This window comes from Chaetomium globosum, genomic scaffold, assembly GCF_000143365.1.
Source record: "Chaetomium globosum CBS 148.51 scaffold_6 genomic scaffold, whole genome shotgun sequence".
In the NCBI taxonomy this organism is placed as follows: Eukaryota; Fungi; Ascomycota; class Sordariomycetes; order Sordariales; family Chaetomiaceae; genus Chaetomium; species Chaetomium globosum.
In genome coordinates, this window is record NT_165981.1 from 3,202,229 (window position 1) to 3,219,096 (window position 16,868).

General features: G+C 54.2%; 6 protein-coding genes and 1 non-coding gene across 7 annotated transcripts; 6 read left to right on the forward strand and 1 right to left on the reverse strand.

The window, feature by feature from the left end:
- Positions 1-1,528: 1,528 nt before the first annotated feature.
- Positions 1,529-2,186, forward strand: CHGG_09349 (uncharacterized protein; the record flags this gene model as incomplete). The annotated part of the gene is made up of 2 exons (XM_001227275.1): positions 1,529-1,868; positions 1,921-2,186. 2 exons carry the CDS (start codon positions 1,529-1,531, stop codon positions 2,184-2,186), a joined length of 606 nt encoding a protein of 201 aa, XP_001227276.1.
- Positions 2,187-4,818: 2,632 nt separating this feature from the next.
- On the forward strand, positions 4,819-6,011 carry CHGG_09350 (uncharacterized protein; the record flags this gene model as incomplete). The annotated part of the gene is made up of 2 exons (XM_001227276.1): positions 4,819-5,035; positions 5,140-6,011. 2 exons carry the CDS (start codon positions 4,819-4,821, stop codon positions 6,009-6,011), a joined length of 1,089 nt encoding a protein of 362 aa, XP_001227277.1.
- Positions 6,012-6,477: 466 nt separating this feature from the next.
- Positions 6,478-9,089, reverse strand: CHGG_09351 (uncharacterized protein; the record flags this gene model as incomplete). The annotated part of the gene is made up of 10 exons (XM_001227277.1): positions 6,478-6,575; positions 6,641-6,721; positions 6,774-7,024; positions 7,080-7,195; positions 7,259-7,411; positions 7,515-7,611; positions 7,662-7,764; positions 7,815-8,236; positions 8,290-8,705; positions 8,952-9,089. 10 exons carry the CDS (start codon positions 9,087-9,089, stop codon positions 6,478-6,480), a joined length of 1,875 nt encoding a protein of 624 aa, XP_001227278.1.
- Positions 9,090-10,737: 1,648 nt separating this feature from the next.
- Positions 10,738-11,915, forward strand: CHGG_09352 (uncharacterized protein; the record flags this gene model as incomplete). The annotated part of the gene is made up of 2 exons (XM_001227278.1): positions 10,738-10,843; positions 10,897-11,915. 2 exons carry the CDS (start codon positions 10,738-10,740, stop codon positions 11,913-11,915), a joined length of 1,125 nt encoding a protein of 374 aa, XP_001227279.1.
- A 1,447-nt stretch (positions 11,916-13,362) lies between these two features.
- Positions 13,363-14,533, forward strand: CHGG_09353 (uncharacterized protein; the record flags this gene model as incomplete). The annotated part of the gene is made up of 3 exons (XM_001227279.1): positions 13,363-13,474; positions 13,581-13,632; positions 13,810-14,533. The coding sequence occupies 3 exons, from the start codon at positions 13,363-13,365 to the stop codon at positions 14,531-14,533; spliced, it is 888 nt and encodes a 295-aa protein (XP_001227280.1).
- Positions 13,591-13,695, forward strand: CHGG_11402. Its single transcript has one exon. It is a non-coding gene; the product is annotated as a tRNA-Met (tRNA).
- A 946-nt stretch (positions 14,534-15,479) lies between the features above and the next one.
- CHGG_09354 (uncharacterized protein) lies at positions 15,480-16,639 on the forward strand (the record flags this gene model as incomplete). The annotated part of the gene is made up of 3 exons (XM_001227280.1): positions 15,480-15,895; positions 15,989-16,306; positions 16,387-16,639. 3 exons carry the CDS (start codon positions 15,480-15,482, stop codon positions 16,637-16,639), a joined length of 987 nt encoding a protein of 328 aa, XP_001227281.1.
- Positions 16,640-16,868: the final 229 nt, after the last annotated feature.

Genomic DNA, 16,868 nt, shown 5'->3' on the forward strand with positions numbered 1-16,868 from the left:
GAAATGAAAACGTGCGGGCATTTTGAACGTGCCATGAGACTCATGACATGTTTGCAAGGCGAGAAAGGTTTACGGACTCGACTGATGGATTCTGCACACCATTGCAGATGATTTTAAGACTACCCGAATCCATATCTGTCATTTCCCAGGCGGGCAGGCCCTTGCCGCAAAGGTCTCGAGATCGACGTCGGAAAGCGTGGCGCTGTCGGCTCGTGAGCTTGGGCGCAGAGATGACGATGACAGACACCAGAGGAGGGGTGCTGGGGGAGGAACATGAGTGCACCCGAAGGAGCGGGGCAGTTCCAGGGACTAGAACGGTCCCGATATGTTGTGCAACATGCAACTGGTTTGGCAGCAGCCAGTACCCGGCTGCCCTTTTGGTACCGTAATGCATCCATGATCGAAGCCATCGGCACTAGCCCAATTCATCGCAACCAGAAAACATGTCAGGCTTAAACCACAGGAGGGTTTATTATCTCCCCTGAGAATAGTGCACTCTCGCGCGGTTGGCTCCGGCCAGGGTCCAGCAGCTTTAAGCAGGCTAGGTGAGAGGTAAATTCTGCAGTTCCGTCACGTGTATTTACCTAGTCTATATTCCTCTCCCGCGGAAAAGAGCCACGATTAGATGGCCGTGGCAGTTTTTGAAGTGATTTTGAGAAGTTGCTGAATCTCCGAATGGTTGAAGGTTGCGAACAATGACTTAATAATTAAGTCACAAGAGGTCGGGGTCGAAAACAAGCCAGTGAAATGAACATCGCACAAAGGTCTCAGGCTGCGGTTAACCTAGCGATACAGGGAGAAGAAAAGGCCTTTAGGTTCATGATTCTTGACGCAAACCCGAAATCCTGAGGCTCTCAAGAATTCCCGATTTTTACCTACCAAAACCACTGTGCAATGGTGCATGCAAAGCTCCACCAGATACGCTCATTTACCCTCCCCAAATCCAAGTTCAACACCAACGGCTAACTCCTAGCTCTTCCCTCGAAACTACCTACGACGGGGTATCATATTTGCTTGTCGTGCCCGTAGTTGCAGGAAATCGGGAGAACGGATTCGCCGAGGCCGCGACTATCCGGGGTTGGGGTTGGGGAGGCGTGGCACGTCGGACGTAAGTTGTGCTTTTACCGTTGACGCCCTCCTGCCCGTCAACAGTTACTCAAGTTTCACTGAAGATTCACAACAACGCAGCCAATCTTGGGTAACTAACGCCACTGAACGGTTTCATGGCCTCACTGATGAGATGGGCGGGAGGCCTCCTGCGCCGAGCCCCGCAAGCGCCTTTTCGATTTCCGACCACGGGTTTCGAGGTTACCCCCGCCGCCCAGCTGCTGGAGGAAGAGATGTTTGACGAGTTCAGATCTGGCGATTTTACCCTGTCAATGACGGTGATCTTTTTGCCTCCGATAAGTACCAGGTCGTTGGCAAGTTGGGATTTGGTTCAACCTCGACCGTGTGGCTGGCCCGGAATCTTCAGTCCGTTTTTCACCTTTTTTTGGGAGGAGACAGTGGCAACGGGAATTTCTCTAATATGTACGGCAGGGAACGCGACTATGTCACTTTGAAGATCTTTGCACGGGGTCATGGAGAGACCTGCAAAAATGAATTCCGCACCTACGAAGTCTTGAGGAAAGCAAACCCCTCCCATCCGGGATACCATTATGTGAGAACTGCTCTTGATACGTTCCCCATTGAACGGCCTGGCGGCGAGCATCAGTGTCTCGTCCAGGAACCTATGTGGGACAGCTGGAAGGACCTGCTCCGGCGAAATCCCTCTGGGCGCTTTTCCGACGTCCTGCTCAAGGGCGGCCTCCAGCATCTTTTCCGTGCTCTGGATTACTTGCATACCCAGTGCAAGTTGGTCCACACCGGTAAGTCACCAAACTCCGTTTCTACTGGTTCAGCTCTCACATGGAACGGTAGACATCAAAGCCGACAACATCTTACACGCCATCGCCGACCCGGAAATCCTCACAAGCTTCGTCGACGGAGAGATGGAGGCCCCCTCGCCGCGCAAAGTGATTAACGGTGACCCGGTCTATATGTCCAGACGCTTTGGCCTCCCCAAAGAATGGGGCAGAATCATTCTTAGCGACTTTTGGTGCGTGGTAGACGGAGATGTCAAGCGCAACCACAACGCCCAGCCGGATGTCTACCGGTCCCCGGAGGTTATGCTCCAGGCCCCATGAAGCTACCCGGCCGACATCTGGAATGTCGGCGCCATGATATGAGACGTATTTCAATGCCGCCATCTATTCTACGGTCAAGACCCGAGCGGCAGGGGCTACGTGACGCGCGCATATCTCACTGAAATTATTGGGTTGCTGGGGCCGCCACCGGTGGATTTACTTAAGCGTGGGGTTCGCAGTAAAGAGTTCTTCTCGGAGGATGGTAAGTACCTATTCTTTGTCTCGGGGCCGGTCCACCGGCCTTCAATGAGCACTGGTTCGACTGACGCCTTTCAAGGTCAATGGATAGCCGATGTTCCAACTCCAGAAGGCAACAGTTTGGAGAAGGCCGAACATTACCTTAAGGGAAAAATAAGGCTATGTTTCTCGAGTTTGTTCGGGGGATGTTGGCATGGCGCCACGAAGACCGCAAGACAGCCGCCGAGCTGCTTAAGGTTCCGTGGCTGAACCAGTGAGAGATTTCGGATTGATGTAATTTGGGAAAGAACACGAACAATACGCTGCCATCCTCCAATTCTTATTCCGCTGGCACAAATCTACCATAGCCCGCCCCGACTAGCTATCCCATCCACAAACACTCGCCCTCATCCACCTCGGCAGTAGCCCCGCGCCACTACATCCCTAACACTGCAACTTTTGTAGCAGCTCCCAAGCGCAAGGTCCACCAAGATAGTAGGGAGAAACCCAATCGCCGTCTGGAGCAGGGGATCCATCTCCCGCTCGCCCGTCAGCCACTCGTGAAGGCGCAGCCACGAGACCCCGACGACGCAGCGGGTACCGATGACGACCAAAATCAAATATGGCTGGCCCGAGACGTGCGGCCAGACAAATATCCGGAGCAGGGCGTTGCATAGTAGAGTGGCGAGGAAGCAGCACCAGGATGCGAGTCGGCGCTCGAAAGGGGTGCAGATCGCCCGCTGGGCTCGAGGGGGATCCGGGGCCGCGGGAACGTTATGGTCGCTGGCGTTATCCATGTGTTCGGTATCTTGTAGGTGGGTGGGATTTGTGGAAATTCGAAAATAGCCAAAGCTAAGGTACGAAGATGATGATGGGGAGGAGAAAGACCCCCAAAAATGAAACGCATTGAGTGTTGTTCCCGTGATACAACGTGGGGGCGGGAAAATGGAACTCGGCCGCTCTCTAACTGCCTACCAACCGACCTACCTAAGGTAGTAGATGCCTTTTTACTGGCCGCAGAGTTAGCCACCGCCTTGCTTGCTACCAACAGCCGCAACCAACAGCCTCACTGTCACCGCCGAACGTTTCGTCTACCGAAAAGGATCGGAATGTGGCCTTTTGAAGGGCACATGGGCAAAATGATCAGCATCATTGCTGTTGCTGAGTGCTCCGCCGCACACAACCAGCCAATCAAGCTTGTACATCACGTTTCTAAAGAAAACATCCGTTCTTTCAGTGCGAATTCCGATTTCCGATTTCCAAACAGGTACTCTATGTTGATCAACCTCATCCCACTTGTCATGTCCATGGCGGGCTGCCTAAACCGAAACTTGGCCATGCACTCGAGAGGCTGTGAGATCGACAGTAACTATATGTAGCCTGTAGGTACATGTACGTGCCAACAGGAAATGCGGCATCGCTGAGGGCCCCGGGGAATCCTAGTTGCCCATTCTGGCGACCATCAAGGCTCAGCAATGATGCTGTCAGCGAGCCCGAGCTATGATTAAGGAGATAGAACGCTTGGCCCCCAAATAGAGGAGCTCGTACGTACATATGTACATGTACCTTCCAGTCCACCAAAAGAATCTTTCAGGACGACTTGATGATTTCTGCCGCCACTATCAGATACTCTCGTTTAGGCAGGATGGGTATTCGCCGTTTCTTTGATTGGATACAATTTACAACAACTTAATTAACTTGTGTCTATCAACTGCCCTCCCCCGAGGTTACAGGCCCAACACTCTCAGATACATCACGTTCATAAATCAAGGGCATTGCCGCATTGAGCCCCCGCTTGACTGCACAGGACCTTCCCCTTTTGCTACTTAGGTAGGTATTAGCTGCCTATTTCGTAACCGTCTTCAGCGGAGGTACGCGTGGGGTGAAGATGTGATCCCAAATAACATTCTTCGGGACCGGACATCTATAGTCGAGGTCCGCAGACCGGAATTCCAGGAGAATAACAACGCCAACTCCATGCGAATGCCTGTCACCAGCCGTCCAAAACTGGTAACTGCATTAGAAATCCATCATAGTATTTTGTTGTTAGCGGACAGAAACCACGTACCCCCAAGGCCGTCTCTGCTGCGCCTCGCCTCGGCACCAACATAAGCAGCGGGGGACTCTACTCATCTCCTTCCACATCTGAGGGGCAGCAACCCTGGACCAACGGGCGTTAAGCCAACCGGTCTTTTGTGCCAGTTCAACCTGTGAGACAACCGGGCTGCAGGATCCCAACATGTGGCCCCCAAAACATCTCCGGGATCTGGAGTCAAAAATCCCAGCTGAGGTAGTGGGCGGGTGGAAGAACCAACTTCTATAAGAGGAGGGCTCTCCGGGGCGTTTTGTTGCTGACGGTATCCAGCCAAGTCACCATCGCACCCAAACCAAACGATATTCAAGCGGCTCGGAGTCTCGACAGCATCTAGTGCCTGCTCAACCTTCTTCATTAGCCATGCATCCCAAACTCCATTCTATTGCCACATCCCTTTTACTGGCCACTCAGGCCCAGGCTTTCCGCGTCACTTTCTACCTGGGTTCCCAGTGCCGCGGCGCTCGGCTGGGCACTGGATCCTACTCTTACCCAGGGTATCCTAATGCCTGCCACAACGTCCCTCCCAATGCAATCTCGGCGACCATCGAGCCGGAGTATCTCGATGGAGAATCCAATAGTGAGTTCCACCCCCTGAGCAGATCTTCTCGTTTGGCCTGGCCTTATAAAAAGCGTCACCGTGAACGTGGACGTGGCTAACCTTTGGGCCTGATAACATTTCAGACGTTGCTTTTTGGAAGTCATGCAGCCAGGATCTCATAGCCAGCGGCGATGACAATTGCCTCAACTTCCCCAAAGCGACAAGGTTCTCCATCCGTGAAGATTGGACCGTCCCTGGCAAGCGGAGCGTCCCTTCCGCCGCTACTACCTCCACAACAGAGAGTGAAAAGGCCATCGCGCCCCTAGCCCAGAAGACGCGTGCTCGCGGTCGTTCCCGCACTGCCGCCCACGCCCCATGGGCCGCCGAGCAGGCGCGGCATCGCCAGCGTCTCAACGTGTCGGAGGCTGCCGCGCTCGGCTCGCTCTCGCCGTACTTCGACCCGGCCATCATGGCGGAGGGCGGGTTCGGGCACGGCAACGTGTCCGAGGCCTTTGGCGACACGGTGCGCTGGCAGCAGGTGGCCCTGGGCATCTCCGTGGGTGTGCCTATCCACGAGTGGGACGATGCCGTCCACGTCAAGAGCGACGCTTTTGTCCCCTACGGCGACGTCCACTCTCGCGGGCTCGAAGCGCGCGATGACGGGTGCGGCGGTGCTGCTGCCCCCGACGAGGAGGGCGTCTGTCATTCTCACTGGGCGTTGGCGGAGAGGTCGGAGCACGAGAAGAGATGGGATTATGCTCGCTGTCGGTCGCTCTTGACGTGTGTGCGAGACACCGTCGGCGGGGCGCCGCTGCGGCTCGCTGACGGATGGGCGCAGGGAGTTGAGTGCGCCAACCGGATCAAAGCGGCAGGCTCAACGCTCTACGACTATGTGAAGCGGTACCCGGTGACTTGCGAGGTCGTGAAGCTCGGCGCGGGGGGCCGTGATCGGTTACGGGTTCGCTCAGATCGGTTCCGGTGGAGGGTGCTACGGCTCAAGACACCGACGAGCTAGCCAAGGTGCTCCACCAATCCCCAAGTCAAATGCTTTTGTGGACAGCATACTCGAGGCGCCCAATGCTGGCGACGAAAATGCGCCCCGGTCGGATATTACCCTGGCCAATGCCCACATTCTTGTCTTGTACGGACGTGTCTTTCCTAGAGATGCGCCGCCGCCGACCGATCTCTGCCCTGCTTAGGCGAGGAATTGACATGATTGGTGGGCCACGTTCTGGCCATGAGATAAGCACATCAGAAAAGCTCTATGTTGAGACCCGGATGGGGTTTTCGCGCGGGGGGGGGGGGGAGGAGGACCAGTTGAGAATAGGTGGTGGTTGGATATGTAGGATTGAAATCATTGACATTCATGCTTCTCTTTCTGCCATTAACACGGGATGACGTCCGGAGGGAAACTATCGTAACGAGTGACGCTTCTCTTGTTCTCACCCCACCACACTCAGGTGCACAATGTCTCCCCCTTCTCAGGGGTCAAATGCGTATCTCCCAGTACTGACCTTGGTGGGAAAGCCGACTTGTTCCAATGCCTGCCTCGCGAGATCAATGAGCATTAGATCGCTTCCTATTAGTTATACCATGTCAGTAAAGCCCATGCCGTGTAAGCCACCGGGGCCACATGGAACTCACCCTCTGCACCAGCAATGGAAGAAGCTACGGGAAAGCTTTCTGTCCTTCCCGAAACGCGGGAGTCGTAGTCCACCTGGCCGACTGGGGAGGGCGTTAATACTCGTTCTTGAAAGGGGGTGGTCTTGGGACGTACTTGGCACTACGAGTTGGGGCATCCTCATGAAGGATGCAAGACTGAGCGCATCGATGCCAAGTCTTGGGCCGGGCAGGGAGTAGACATCACGATAGTCGGGCTGCGTTGGCCCGACAGGCAGAATGAGTATGGCCGTTGAACCCGACGTCTCATCCGCGCCAAGGACTTCTTCGGAGAACCAAGAATGAAGGACCTTCAGCTCCTCGTGTGACCTTTCCACCTCCGGTTTGGGTATTTCGGCACCGCGGTCCCTGTGTCAAGTCAGAGTCCCCGCTTGTGGTTCAGGGTGATTTAGGCACGACATACCACCTCCATTGCATGCTGGGTGAGACGTAGGCCTTCGTCCCAAATTTCTTGAGATGGTCCTCCCGGAAGCCATCGTACTCGTGGTAGATGTCGTAGTAAAACGGATTATATCCAGACTGAATCGGCCCTCAGAGTTTAGCACCATACAGCAAGGTAAATTGGAGGACAGGGGGACGTACCGTGTAGGCATAATCTTCCAGAGACTTGCCTTCCGCTTCCGCGGGTGGGCTCTGAGCCCATGTCTCAGCGAGGCTAAAGCTAGTCTTCTTGACGCCGAGAAAGCTTTCAAGAATTTCGACGAAACTCTCTACCATTTTCTGCTGAGCGGGTTCCTGGACAGGAAAGAACTCGGTGGGATAGAGAATTTTGGTGGGAAACTTGGACATGTTAGGAGAGAGAGACATGGTAAGGGGACGTAGTTGGGTTCCTACGCACTGTCTTGTATTGTTTTGTCGTGGAACTGAGTGCGGCTTTGGCAAAGATCTGGAGGTCACTCAAGCTCCGACTGAAGGCACCTACTGTATCGAAAACACTTCAGAAAGTTAGCAACATGTACGCACGCAACTTGCACGCGGAACTTACGGGGAGCAGGGATACAAGCCCGTGGTCGGGCCCCAGCCACCTGTTGAACACCTGATCCCATAGACACCACATCTTGCGGCGGGCTCTCTCACACTTCCATTTGCTGGCAAGGTTGTAAGCAGGTGTCATTTAGAGGGGAGTCCAAACGCATACTGTCGGTGCCAATGCAAATATCTACCCATTGGTATGCGGCGGTTGCCGCGGCCGACCCGGTGGAGCTCGCACCGGGTTCAAGATAGGCGTCGCCGCGGGGGTTGAACGGACATTGGAAGTCAAACCAGTCAATCGGTTTTTCTCCACTAGCAAAGGCAGTCATCTTGGTTTTGCCGACAATAATGGCACCGAAATCAATAAGCCTTTTTACGAACGCGGCTGTTTCCTCGTCCTGGTCGTAAGTGTTCAGAAACGCGCGGTTTCCCACAGCGCTCTTGGTACCAGCGAGCCTGAAGTTGTCCTTGATGCCAATCCTAACGCCAGCCAGCGGCTTGGCCGGAGAGGGGCAATAATAGAGTCGACTGGGAACAGCGACAGACATTCCGGAACCGTTCGGGCCAATGGAATTGAGATTCTTGAACCTACTTCGTATCAGTACCTGATGCGTCCCACCCCAGTCGGCTGTTCAACCCACCGATAACGATGCTTTGTTGGCAGCACGGTAGTTTCGAAGCATGAGGACGAATCTGTATGGATCTTCCAAGCGTGAAATACCCCTTCTCCCCTGAGGAAGTACGGCCCACTGGGGATGTTTGTCTGTGAAGCTGGAGTGTCTACGTTGTAAACAAAGTTGAGATGCCAAGGTTTTTGGCCCAGCACTACTTCGTCGGCCAACTCGGTGCGCAACAGCATGGTCTGCTCGGAAGAGGAACAGGCATCTGCGACAAGTAGGGTGTCGGACAGGAAGGCTTCATTGCAGACGTCGTCTTCCTTGTGGATCCGCCGGATGCGTTCCAGAACTTCATTGGGCTCGAGGCTGCAGTCTGAAGCAGAGATGAGAAAGACGGGCTGGGGAGGGCGTGTTTGGGCATTGACAGGTCTACGGATTCGCTGCAAAATGAACGAAAGTCAGGCTTGTTTACCGGCTACGAAGAACGGAGCGGGGTAGGACGGACCAAACCTGAATACACAAGTGCATATCGATCTTCTCCAACCGTTACAATCATGATGGCGATATGCGGAGCCAGATGCGGCACGGGGGCAATGGGAAAGTCAAGGTCGCGCTGTATGAAAACAGTGATAATCGAGGAGAAGCTGGGGAAGAAGGACGCGCCGAGACATGGAGGCGTGGGAAACCGGCCCTGGCCGTCCTGTTGTGTAACAGTCCAAGCTCAGCGGCAACGCGGCCTCGATATCCTGAGAGCCTGACTTTACTGGCTCACAAACTGCAGTCTGCCACTGGTCTGACGATTTAGGCCTGGCTGCGTTGTGCATGTTCCAAATGGGGAAAAGCTCAAGCCCTCCGTGCCTTTCCGAACAATCCGTAAAAATCCAAGCCACCCGTTGCAGTACCTACAAAGTACCAAGGTAATTTACGAGGTTGGAAGGCATGAATAAAAACAAACAAAAAGGTGATACCTGTAATTGCACCTGCTGACTTCCAGCTGAGTTCCAAGTATTCTAGTGCCACCCACACCAAATTGGCCCATATCAGCCAAGTCGAATCAGCGGTTGCCTTGCATCTCGCAGCCGCTGATATGCCCAAAGCTCGAATGACACATTGGCCAATAATAGCCCACATCGACCTCCCGACAAGGGTCTTGCGCGCCCCTGATGGCAAAAACTCCACCATCCCGAGAACAAATAGCGGCGCACTGCGTCAGGTTCATGGCGCTTGACGAGTAATCGTTCGCCTTTTTCGGAATGTCTTCATTCCCGCCCAGATCTGCGGGCGGCGCATGGCCTTCGATTTCCGAGCAACCCTGGTCCCAACAATCAACGGTTGTTCCTGAATCCCGAATCCTGGATGCTGACCCACAGCCACGGTTCTGGTCTGTCGCGCGGATATCCCCGCGTATTCACACACGTCTCTTCTCTTTTCTCTCCCATTCTGACCATCTCCATGATTATTGTTATTCTCCCAGTGCGTTCCAGAAGCCTTGAGGGTCGACAATCCGCGCCGGAAAGCCAGGGAACCACACAGAGAACAAGTCCAATCCATTCGCTAGTCCGACTGTTCGAGGCATCCCGTCTTCCTCCCATTGCGCACATGGCTGGTGAACTTGCTGCATAAAATTAACCTGTTTAATCGGTTCCAGGACGCGGCGGCACACACCATGTCCCGTCGAGATCTTCCAACTTTGAACGAACATGTCCTTCATCGCCAACCAAGGCTCTCGCGGTTGGTTAGGCGGCGTGAATTGCCTGAGAAGGTTGTTGGGCTGTGGGCGGGGAGAGTTCGTGGATATGAACTTAAGGAACAAATAAAGAGCGGGGCCCCATTCAGTCCACAATTGTACCCAGTCCACCAGCTGGAGACGAAGAACACTGGGATGACCCAGAGGCATATCGATAATCGACGGAGTGCCGTGGCTGAGCTTTCCGATGACGCACCAGGGCCGATTGGACTCCCGTCGTCCTGTTATGGAGAAGTGGCGAGATACTCCACTGCCTCAAGCTCAACTACGCTTCTCAAGTCGAATTCCTGGGGACAACCGAGATTATCGACAGACGGCCGCCAAAGCTCGGAATGGGAGATGGAAACACTGTTGGATCAAAGCAGCGCCGGTCTGGATGACATGGCCTCATACTCTTGTCCGTTTAGGAAACGGAACCCGGCCCGATTCAACATTCGTGACCATGAAACTTGCGCCCGGGCCCCCTTTGATTCGATCCGCGGGTTGAAGTGAGAACGCACAATAGTTCTGTTAGTCTGGTTAATTGCTGACAGTTAGAACGCAGACACCATATCGTTACATGCCACGGAAAGGAGCCGAGTCTAACCCAGCACCAATGTCGACGCTGCAAGCAACAGTTCGAGACGGAAACCGCACTCGAAGAGCACTTGTTGTTACCAAGAGACCAGATTTGTGAAGTGACGGAGGCAACTCCGGTTGATTATGAAAATGGGATAACGGAGGGAATGGCAAGGAACTTGCTCTACGGAAAAGCCGACAGTGACTCCACCTCGACTTGGGACGGAGTCTGGACTCTTCTCTTTCCCGACGACCTCGAAGTACCAGACTCAGGTATGCCCGCTATCAACCGAGAGTGCTAGAGTTCCTGAACTGACAATTTCCAGACTTTACCCCAGTGACCGAACAGGTCGAAGTGGAGCAAGCCTTTGATGAAGGGCAAGATATGCTGAAGGAAAGTCTGCGAGAAAAGCTTCAACTCCTGCTTCCCGAGGCTCTCAATACAGACTACCTCAGCTTCCTTACAGGCCAGCTTGAGCTGGTCTTCGAGACACACAAAGTCAACATGATGAAACAGTCCCTCGGCCGCTGTAGCTCAACAGTAAGCGGAGCGCAACCGTCTAGGACGCAAAAAGCTGAGCAACCAAGCCCGCCGAGAAAACCGAACCGTCGATCGCGGCGAAGCACAATCCTCCAAAACATCCACCGCAACAGCACACAAGACCCAACCCTTGGCCCCGCCTGCCGCCGAGCCTCCCACATGAGCAGTATCAACGGCAACAACAAACGCGCAAGCCGCCCCTTCAGCGAGCAGTCCTTTCTATGCCGGGCCGACCTCCAACTACCCACGACGGTGACAGCGGAAACTCACACAACCGCCGCCACCACACCACCCCCCATGGAACAACGCCACCACCCCGCGGCTCGTCCTAGTACCCACGACAATACCGGCATCAACGCCCTAAGCAACCCGCGCGACTCGCGCGACTCGGGCATCAGCATGCCGTGCGACGCGTGCGCTCTCGAACCATGCGCCTGTGTAGATCACCACCAGCAGATCAAAGGGGATGTTGAACCCGCTGATGGTTGTAACAACGACGATGGCAAATGGGAGGAGGAACATCATGATCCTCCTCCTCGCCGCGCCTCTCCAGGCGGCCGCCCAGCCTTCCCCCGGCGGAGCCGGTTGAGTATTCAGACGGCGGATTTGCATCTGCGGGGACGGAGTTGGGGGCTGGGGGGTTGGGAGGGGGATGGTGATGGGGATGGGGATGGGGATGGGGAAGGGCACGCAGGGGCGGCGGGAGTTGAGAAGGAGGGTGAGAGTGGTGGTGGGGATGGAGGCGGGTTTTCGCCAGAGTCGTTTAAGCAGCGGTTGTTGAGGGGGCGGTTGATGGGGGTTTAGTTTGTTTACATTGCATTGTATGTACATATGGAGGGATTGTGAGGGAAAGGGGGTGTGTGCGTTAGTTGCATAATTGCATTGCGGGTCGGCAAAGGGGCTGGTGTTTGTTGTTTGTCGTTGGATGTGGTGTGGCTGTACAATGATGGGGTCTGGCAATAAGTGAACGGGGCGTTAATGATAATAATACGGAGGTGCTGACGGGAAATTTGTAGTGATAGGTTCTTTGGTCTTCGACGGTGGGAAAGTTACGTGTAGAGTGTTTTGTTTGAGCGCGTTTGGGCAGGCATCTCTAGGGAAGAAGGCCACTTTGAAGTGTACGTACCTTAATTATGTACGTACCTTAATTACCGTCCCAATCCGCCAACGCAAATGATTGAGAAAGTGATATACCTCAGATTGAACACTCCTATACTTTCTCTTATTTTGCCTGGAGGAACGTACGAGGAACGAGTATACTTCCGAAAGGTTCCTTAGGTGGGAAATCCCATGGCATGCTCTAAGCACGAACCAGTTTTTCCCGCAAAAGTTTCTTTTCTCCAGTTTTTTTCCAGTTTTTTTTCCACTAAAAGAACGGTGTCATTTCTAACCTGTACTGTCGACTTCTCACTGTAGAATTTTGGCTTTTTGCTCCTTTTCGACTTCTCTCGATAGCATCTCGAAGTCTGGCGTCATCTGCATTTTGCTTCCTCGAATTGGCATCTCGCAGTTGGTCTTGGCGGTGGAGGTGCACGGACCATTTAATGCTTTGACACCTGGCCAATCGGATCGCCGGAGAAAAACCGCTAACCCGCACTTGGCATCAGGGCCCCTGTGACTCGCTGCTTCGCTCCTGCTTTTGCATGCCTCCGTCGCGCATTCCTTGACAATCACGAACACGAACAAAAAAATCGGATTTCTGTCAAAAAGTGGCGAAAGATGAGGTTTGCAGGGTCAACATCTATTATGGGTTGACTATACTACTAGAGCGACGCACCCGCTTCTTCGTCAGCAGCTTCAGTCTGCGCTGATTCGGCCATGACGTCCCATGCCTGGAACCACGACTACAGAGAACGTCAACATTGCCAAGATTGCCTGGCTCAGCAGGAAGGATACAAGCAAGGCCTACGGCTCGATAGTCGTTTACGTGACGAAGGGTAGCGAAGCAAATTGCTTCTTTGACGCACAAAATACACGGAACCTATCAGCTCTGTGAGATTACGCCACAGAGGTTAATCTTTACGGGATCTGATTACTGAAGCCCCTAGATGACGATATAGCTTACTGGAGACTCAAGAATGCCGCGTCATACATCGGCGATGAGGTCAAATCGGTGCTAGAGGCCACCTTTTTTACACCGCGGTGCTCCATTTTCCCAATCCAAGGAACTCGATACGTTCTTTCCATCCCGATTTTCTGACCTAAACTACAATCATCTCCTGATGCTGTTTATAATTCCATTGCAGTCAAGATGGCTTCTTCTTCCGCCTTTAACAATTACATCGTTGACTCCGCTATGGGGCCTACCTGCAGCCGGCAAGTTCCTCCAGGCTCCTTTGGCGTGCCCGCGCGCAGCGGGCATGGTCACTCCTGTGTTCCACCCCACAACAAGCGGGCCCCACAATCACGCCTGACTCTCCGCCAAAGCTTTTGCACATTCATAATTATGACTCAATCACTCACTTCCAGCAAATCGCAAGGGAGCTTGGCTCAGTTGGAAGAGCGCAGGTCTCATACCCTTGTATGATTCGGTGTGAACATCGAAACAATCCTGAGGTCGTGAGTTCGAGCCTCACAGTTCCCAATTGCTTTTGCTCTTTCCTTTTTGCTCTTTTGGCTCTGAGTGCCAATTTTCTTTTCGCGCGCAGTCATCAAGCCCACGCAGTTTTAAAATGTCGACCTTTCCACCCGTTGATAGGGCGATTGCCGCACCGGCATCTCGGTTTATTGGAGATGATGAACCGAGGCGCGCATCAAGGATGCTTCTGCAGGTTCTTGCCGACGACGAGCACGACAAAAGCCACGATTATCGCTATTCTTGGGGCTACACCATCTTCCGTACCGTCTACACCCCAGGCTCCGACGAGGCCTTTCCGCAGGCGATAGAGCGGCTGGCCATCTACGCCAAAGCCTACGTCAACGATGACATTGCCCTCAAGCGCCGCCCAAACCAAGAACCCCGAGATCCTCTGCCGAATCGGGAGCTTTGGGGTCGCTATTACAATCAAGTCATCGAAGATGAAGACACACTAGCCCACGCTACTGTGGAAGACGTAGGCAGACGCTTCGACGTCTGGATCAGCGAGCACCTGAACCTGGACGCCCTCCCACGACGCAAGACATCCAACGCGCGATTTTGTTACTGCCTGATGCTCGATCAGGAGAGTGTCGACAACATCCTAACTTCGCCAGAGGAGCCCTTCGGCTTTTCCCGGTCCGATAGCCGACACCAGCCTGGTTGGGTCAAAGTCGTCACGGCCGAGCAACAACCCGGAAGGCGGCAGGGGTGTGGGTTGCGGGTCGGGATTCGTACCATGTTATGGGCATTGTGGTTCGGGTCGCAAGACCCTGACTTCATTCTCGAAGAGCAACCGGGGGTCGACGGGGGCGATGGGGGTCATGACGTTCATGGACACTTATAGGGAATGACTACTACCCTTGGGGCGACTTTCTAGATATACATCAATGGAGGAGCGTCGGTTCCTGTTATCTCCAAGCGAAAGCCATTCCTCATCTCTTTCCTATTTTTTCCTTTCAGGTTAGATCCCAATACCGCTTTAGACCAGGATTACCTTCTGCCTTCCCCCAGTCCCCTCACCCTCAATCCAACCCGACTCGTACTCTCACGAACTCGCCCATCCTCAACTGAACTTCCCACTAACAATCCAGTCTCAAACACCGGCAGATCCGCCACAAAACTCCTTTTCCAACCAGCTCTGTAACCCGGTCGCAACTCCTGGCGTATGCAATTAACCAATTCACACCATACGCGTATAGCCTACCTGGCGTGCGTCCACATCCTCGCGCTGAACTGCGGAATTGGAACTGTACCCCCCAACGCCCCCAACGCCCCCAACGCCCATCGTTCCCAAGTCATTATTGCCCTTGTACCGCAGCCCTCATATGATTGGCTTTTAGACCGGCCGATTCAAGCGACAGCTAGCTGGAATCTACGTTATAGGATACAACCCTTCGGTGCAAGCCCAATGGCTTTGTCCCCAAACCGATACAGGCCCATGAGAAACCGATCATGGTCCGCCAACAGCCCTCGAAAGCAGCTGGACTCATGGGAGAAGGTGCAGTTAGTAATCACAGGAGATAAAGTAATCGACACTCGCTCGCGAAGCTAAGATTTCATGTCAGCACTAGGGCACGGTGATACACAATCTGACAATCATCTAATTTCGTGACGTGCCATTGGACCCATCAGTCGCGCTCTCCCCTGTTTGAGCAGTCAGCCCACGGCTTCCACCTCACAACGAGTCTCAATCCTACAGGCTACAACTACCATTGAAGTCGTGGATTGGCAAACCCAAGGTGCCTAGGTAGTTGCCCTGTTGGCTCCCAAGTCGTTAACATAACCCGGAAATGGGGCTGACCGAAGCTCTGTTCGAGGCTCCGCTGCAGCGGCTCGCGGGCCGCTTTGTCCCCGGACCATTGCCCCCGGCCGGCACCTTTGACGGGCAGACAGTCCTCATCGTCGGAGCCACCTCCGGCCTCGGCCGAGCCGCCGCCGTGCACTTTGCGACCCTTGGCGCCAACATCATCATCACATCTCGCGTTGCGTCTCGTGCTGATGCCGCAAAACGGCACATCGAAGAGGCCGCGGGGCCTTCTCGTAAAGGGACCATCTCGTGTCTAGAGCTAGACCTGGAACGCTACGGCTCGTGCACCAGTTTCATGGCCAAGCTCAAGAGCAACCTCCCCGGCCCTGCCGCCCTGGACGTCGCTATTGTAAACGGCGGCATCGTCAATTCTCACTGGGAGCAGAGTTCACACGGATGGTAGGCCGCCTGTTTTCCTTACCGACTCTTCGGCATCCCCCTCGGAGATACCTGGATCCGAAGTCTGGCCTATCTAACATGCGATCCGGCCAGGGAGAAAACAATTCAAATCAACACCATCGGCACGACACTCATGGGCCTGCTCCTGCTGGGGTGGATGCGCGGAGCCCGGGACCAACGGGCGTCACCGGCCCATCTCGTCTTCGTCAGCTCGCGCGAGTGTTTCGATCCCGACATCGACCAACTAGCCAAGTGGTCGCAACAGAGGGGCGGGATTCTGCGACAGGTGTCCAGCAAGGAAAACTGGCCGAGCCATTGGTGGGATGCGGAACCCAACTACGCCATCAGCAAGATGCTGCTCGTGTTTGCCATTGAAGAGATTAGCAAACTGGCCAGGGGGCCGGATGGAGAGTAAGTCATGTCAATTCAATCCCAAACGCACTGCAGACCATTCCTCGAGCTCGGCACTAACGTTTCATCCTCCTAACCAGCCCTCTCGTCATCGTCAACCACCTGTGTCCCGGCATGGTCAAAACCGACATCGGCCAACACATTGCCTCGAGATCGTGGTTTCATGCGCTGTGTACTTGGATAGTCCTGCTCATAACCGCCAAATCATCCGACTCGGGGGCCAGGATCCTCGTCATGGCCGCCCAGAAGTCAAAGGAGACTCATGTGCGTGATGGCTTTCCTATGCAGTGGACTAACATACTGACCATGGGCTACGACAGGGGGAGTATTTGAATTTCTACTTGTCGTCCGAACAGTGCCGCCGGTAAGTCATGGCCCCTGACGGCCTTGTTGACCAAAGGAAACCTCACAGAACGGATTGCTAACAACGCATGCTCGGCAATAGTAAATCGGTCAAGTTCTTGGGCGGGGAGAAGGCGAGGACGCTGCAGAAGTTGACGTGGAAGGAGATCAGGGATGAGTTGAAGCGCAATGTGCCTGGGGTTCAGACTGGTTGGACGAG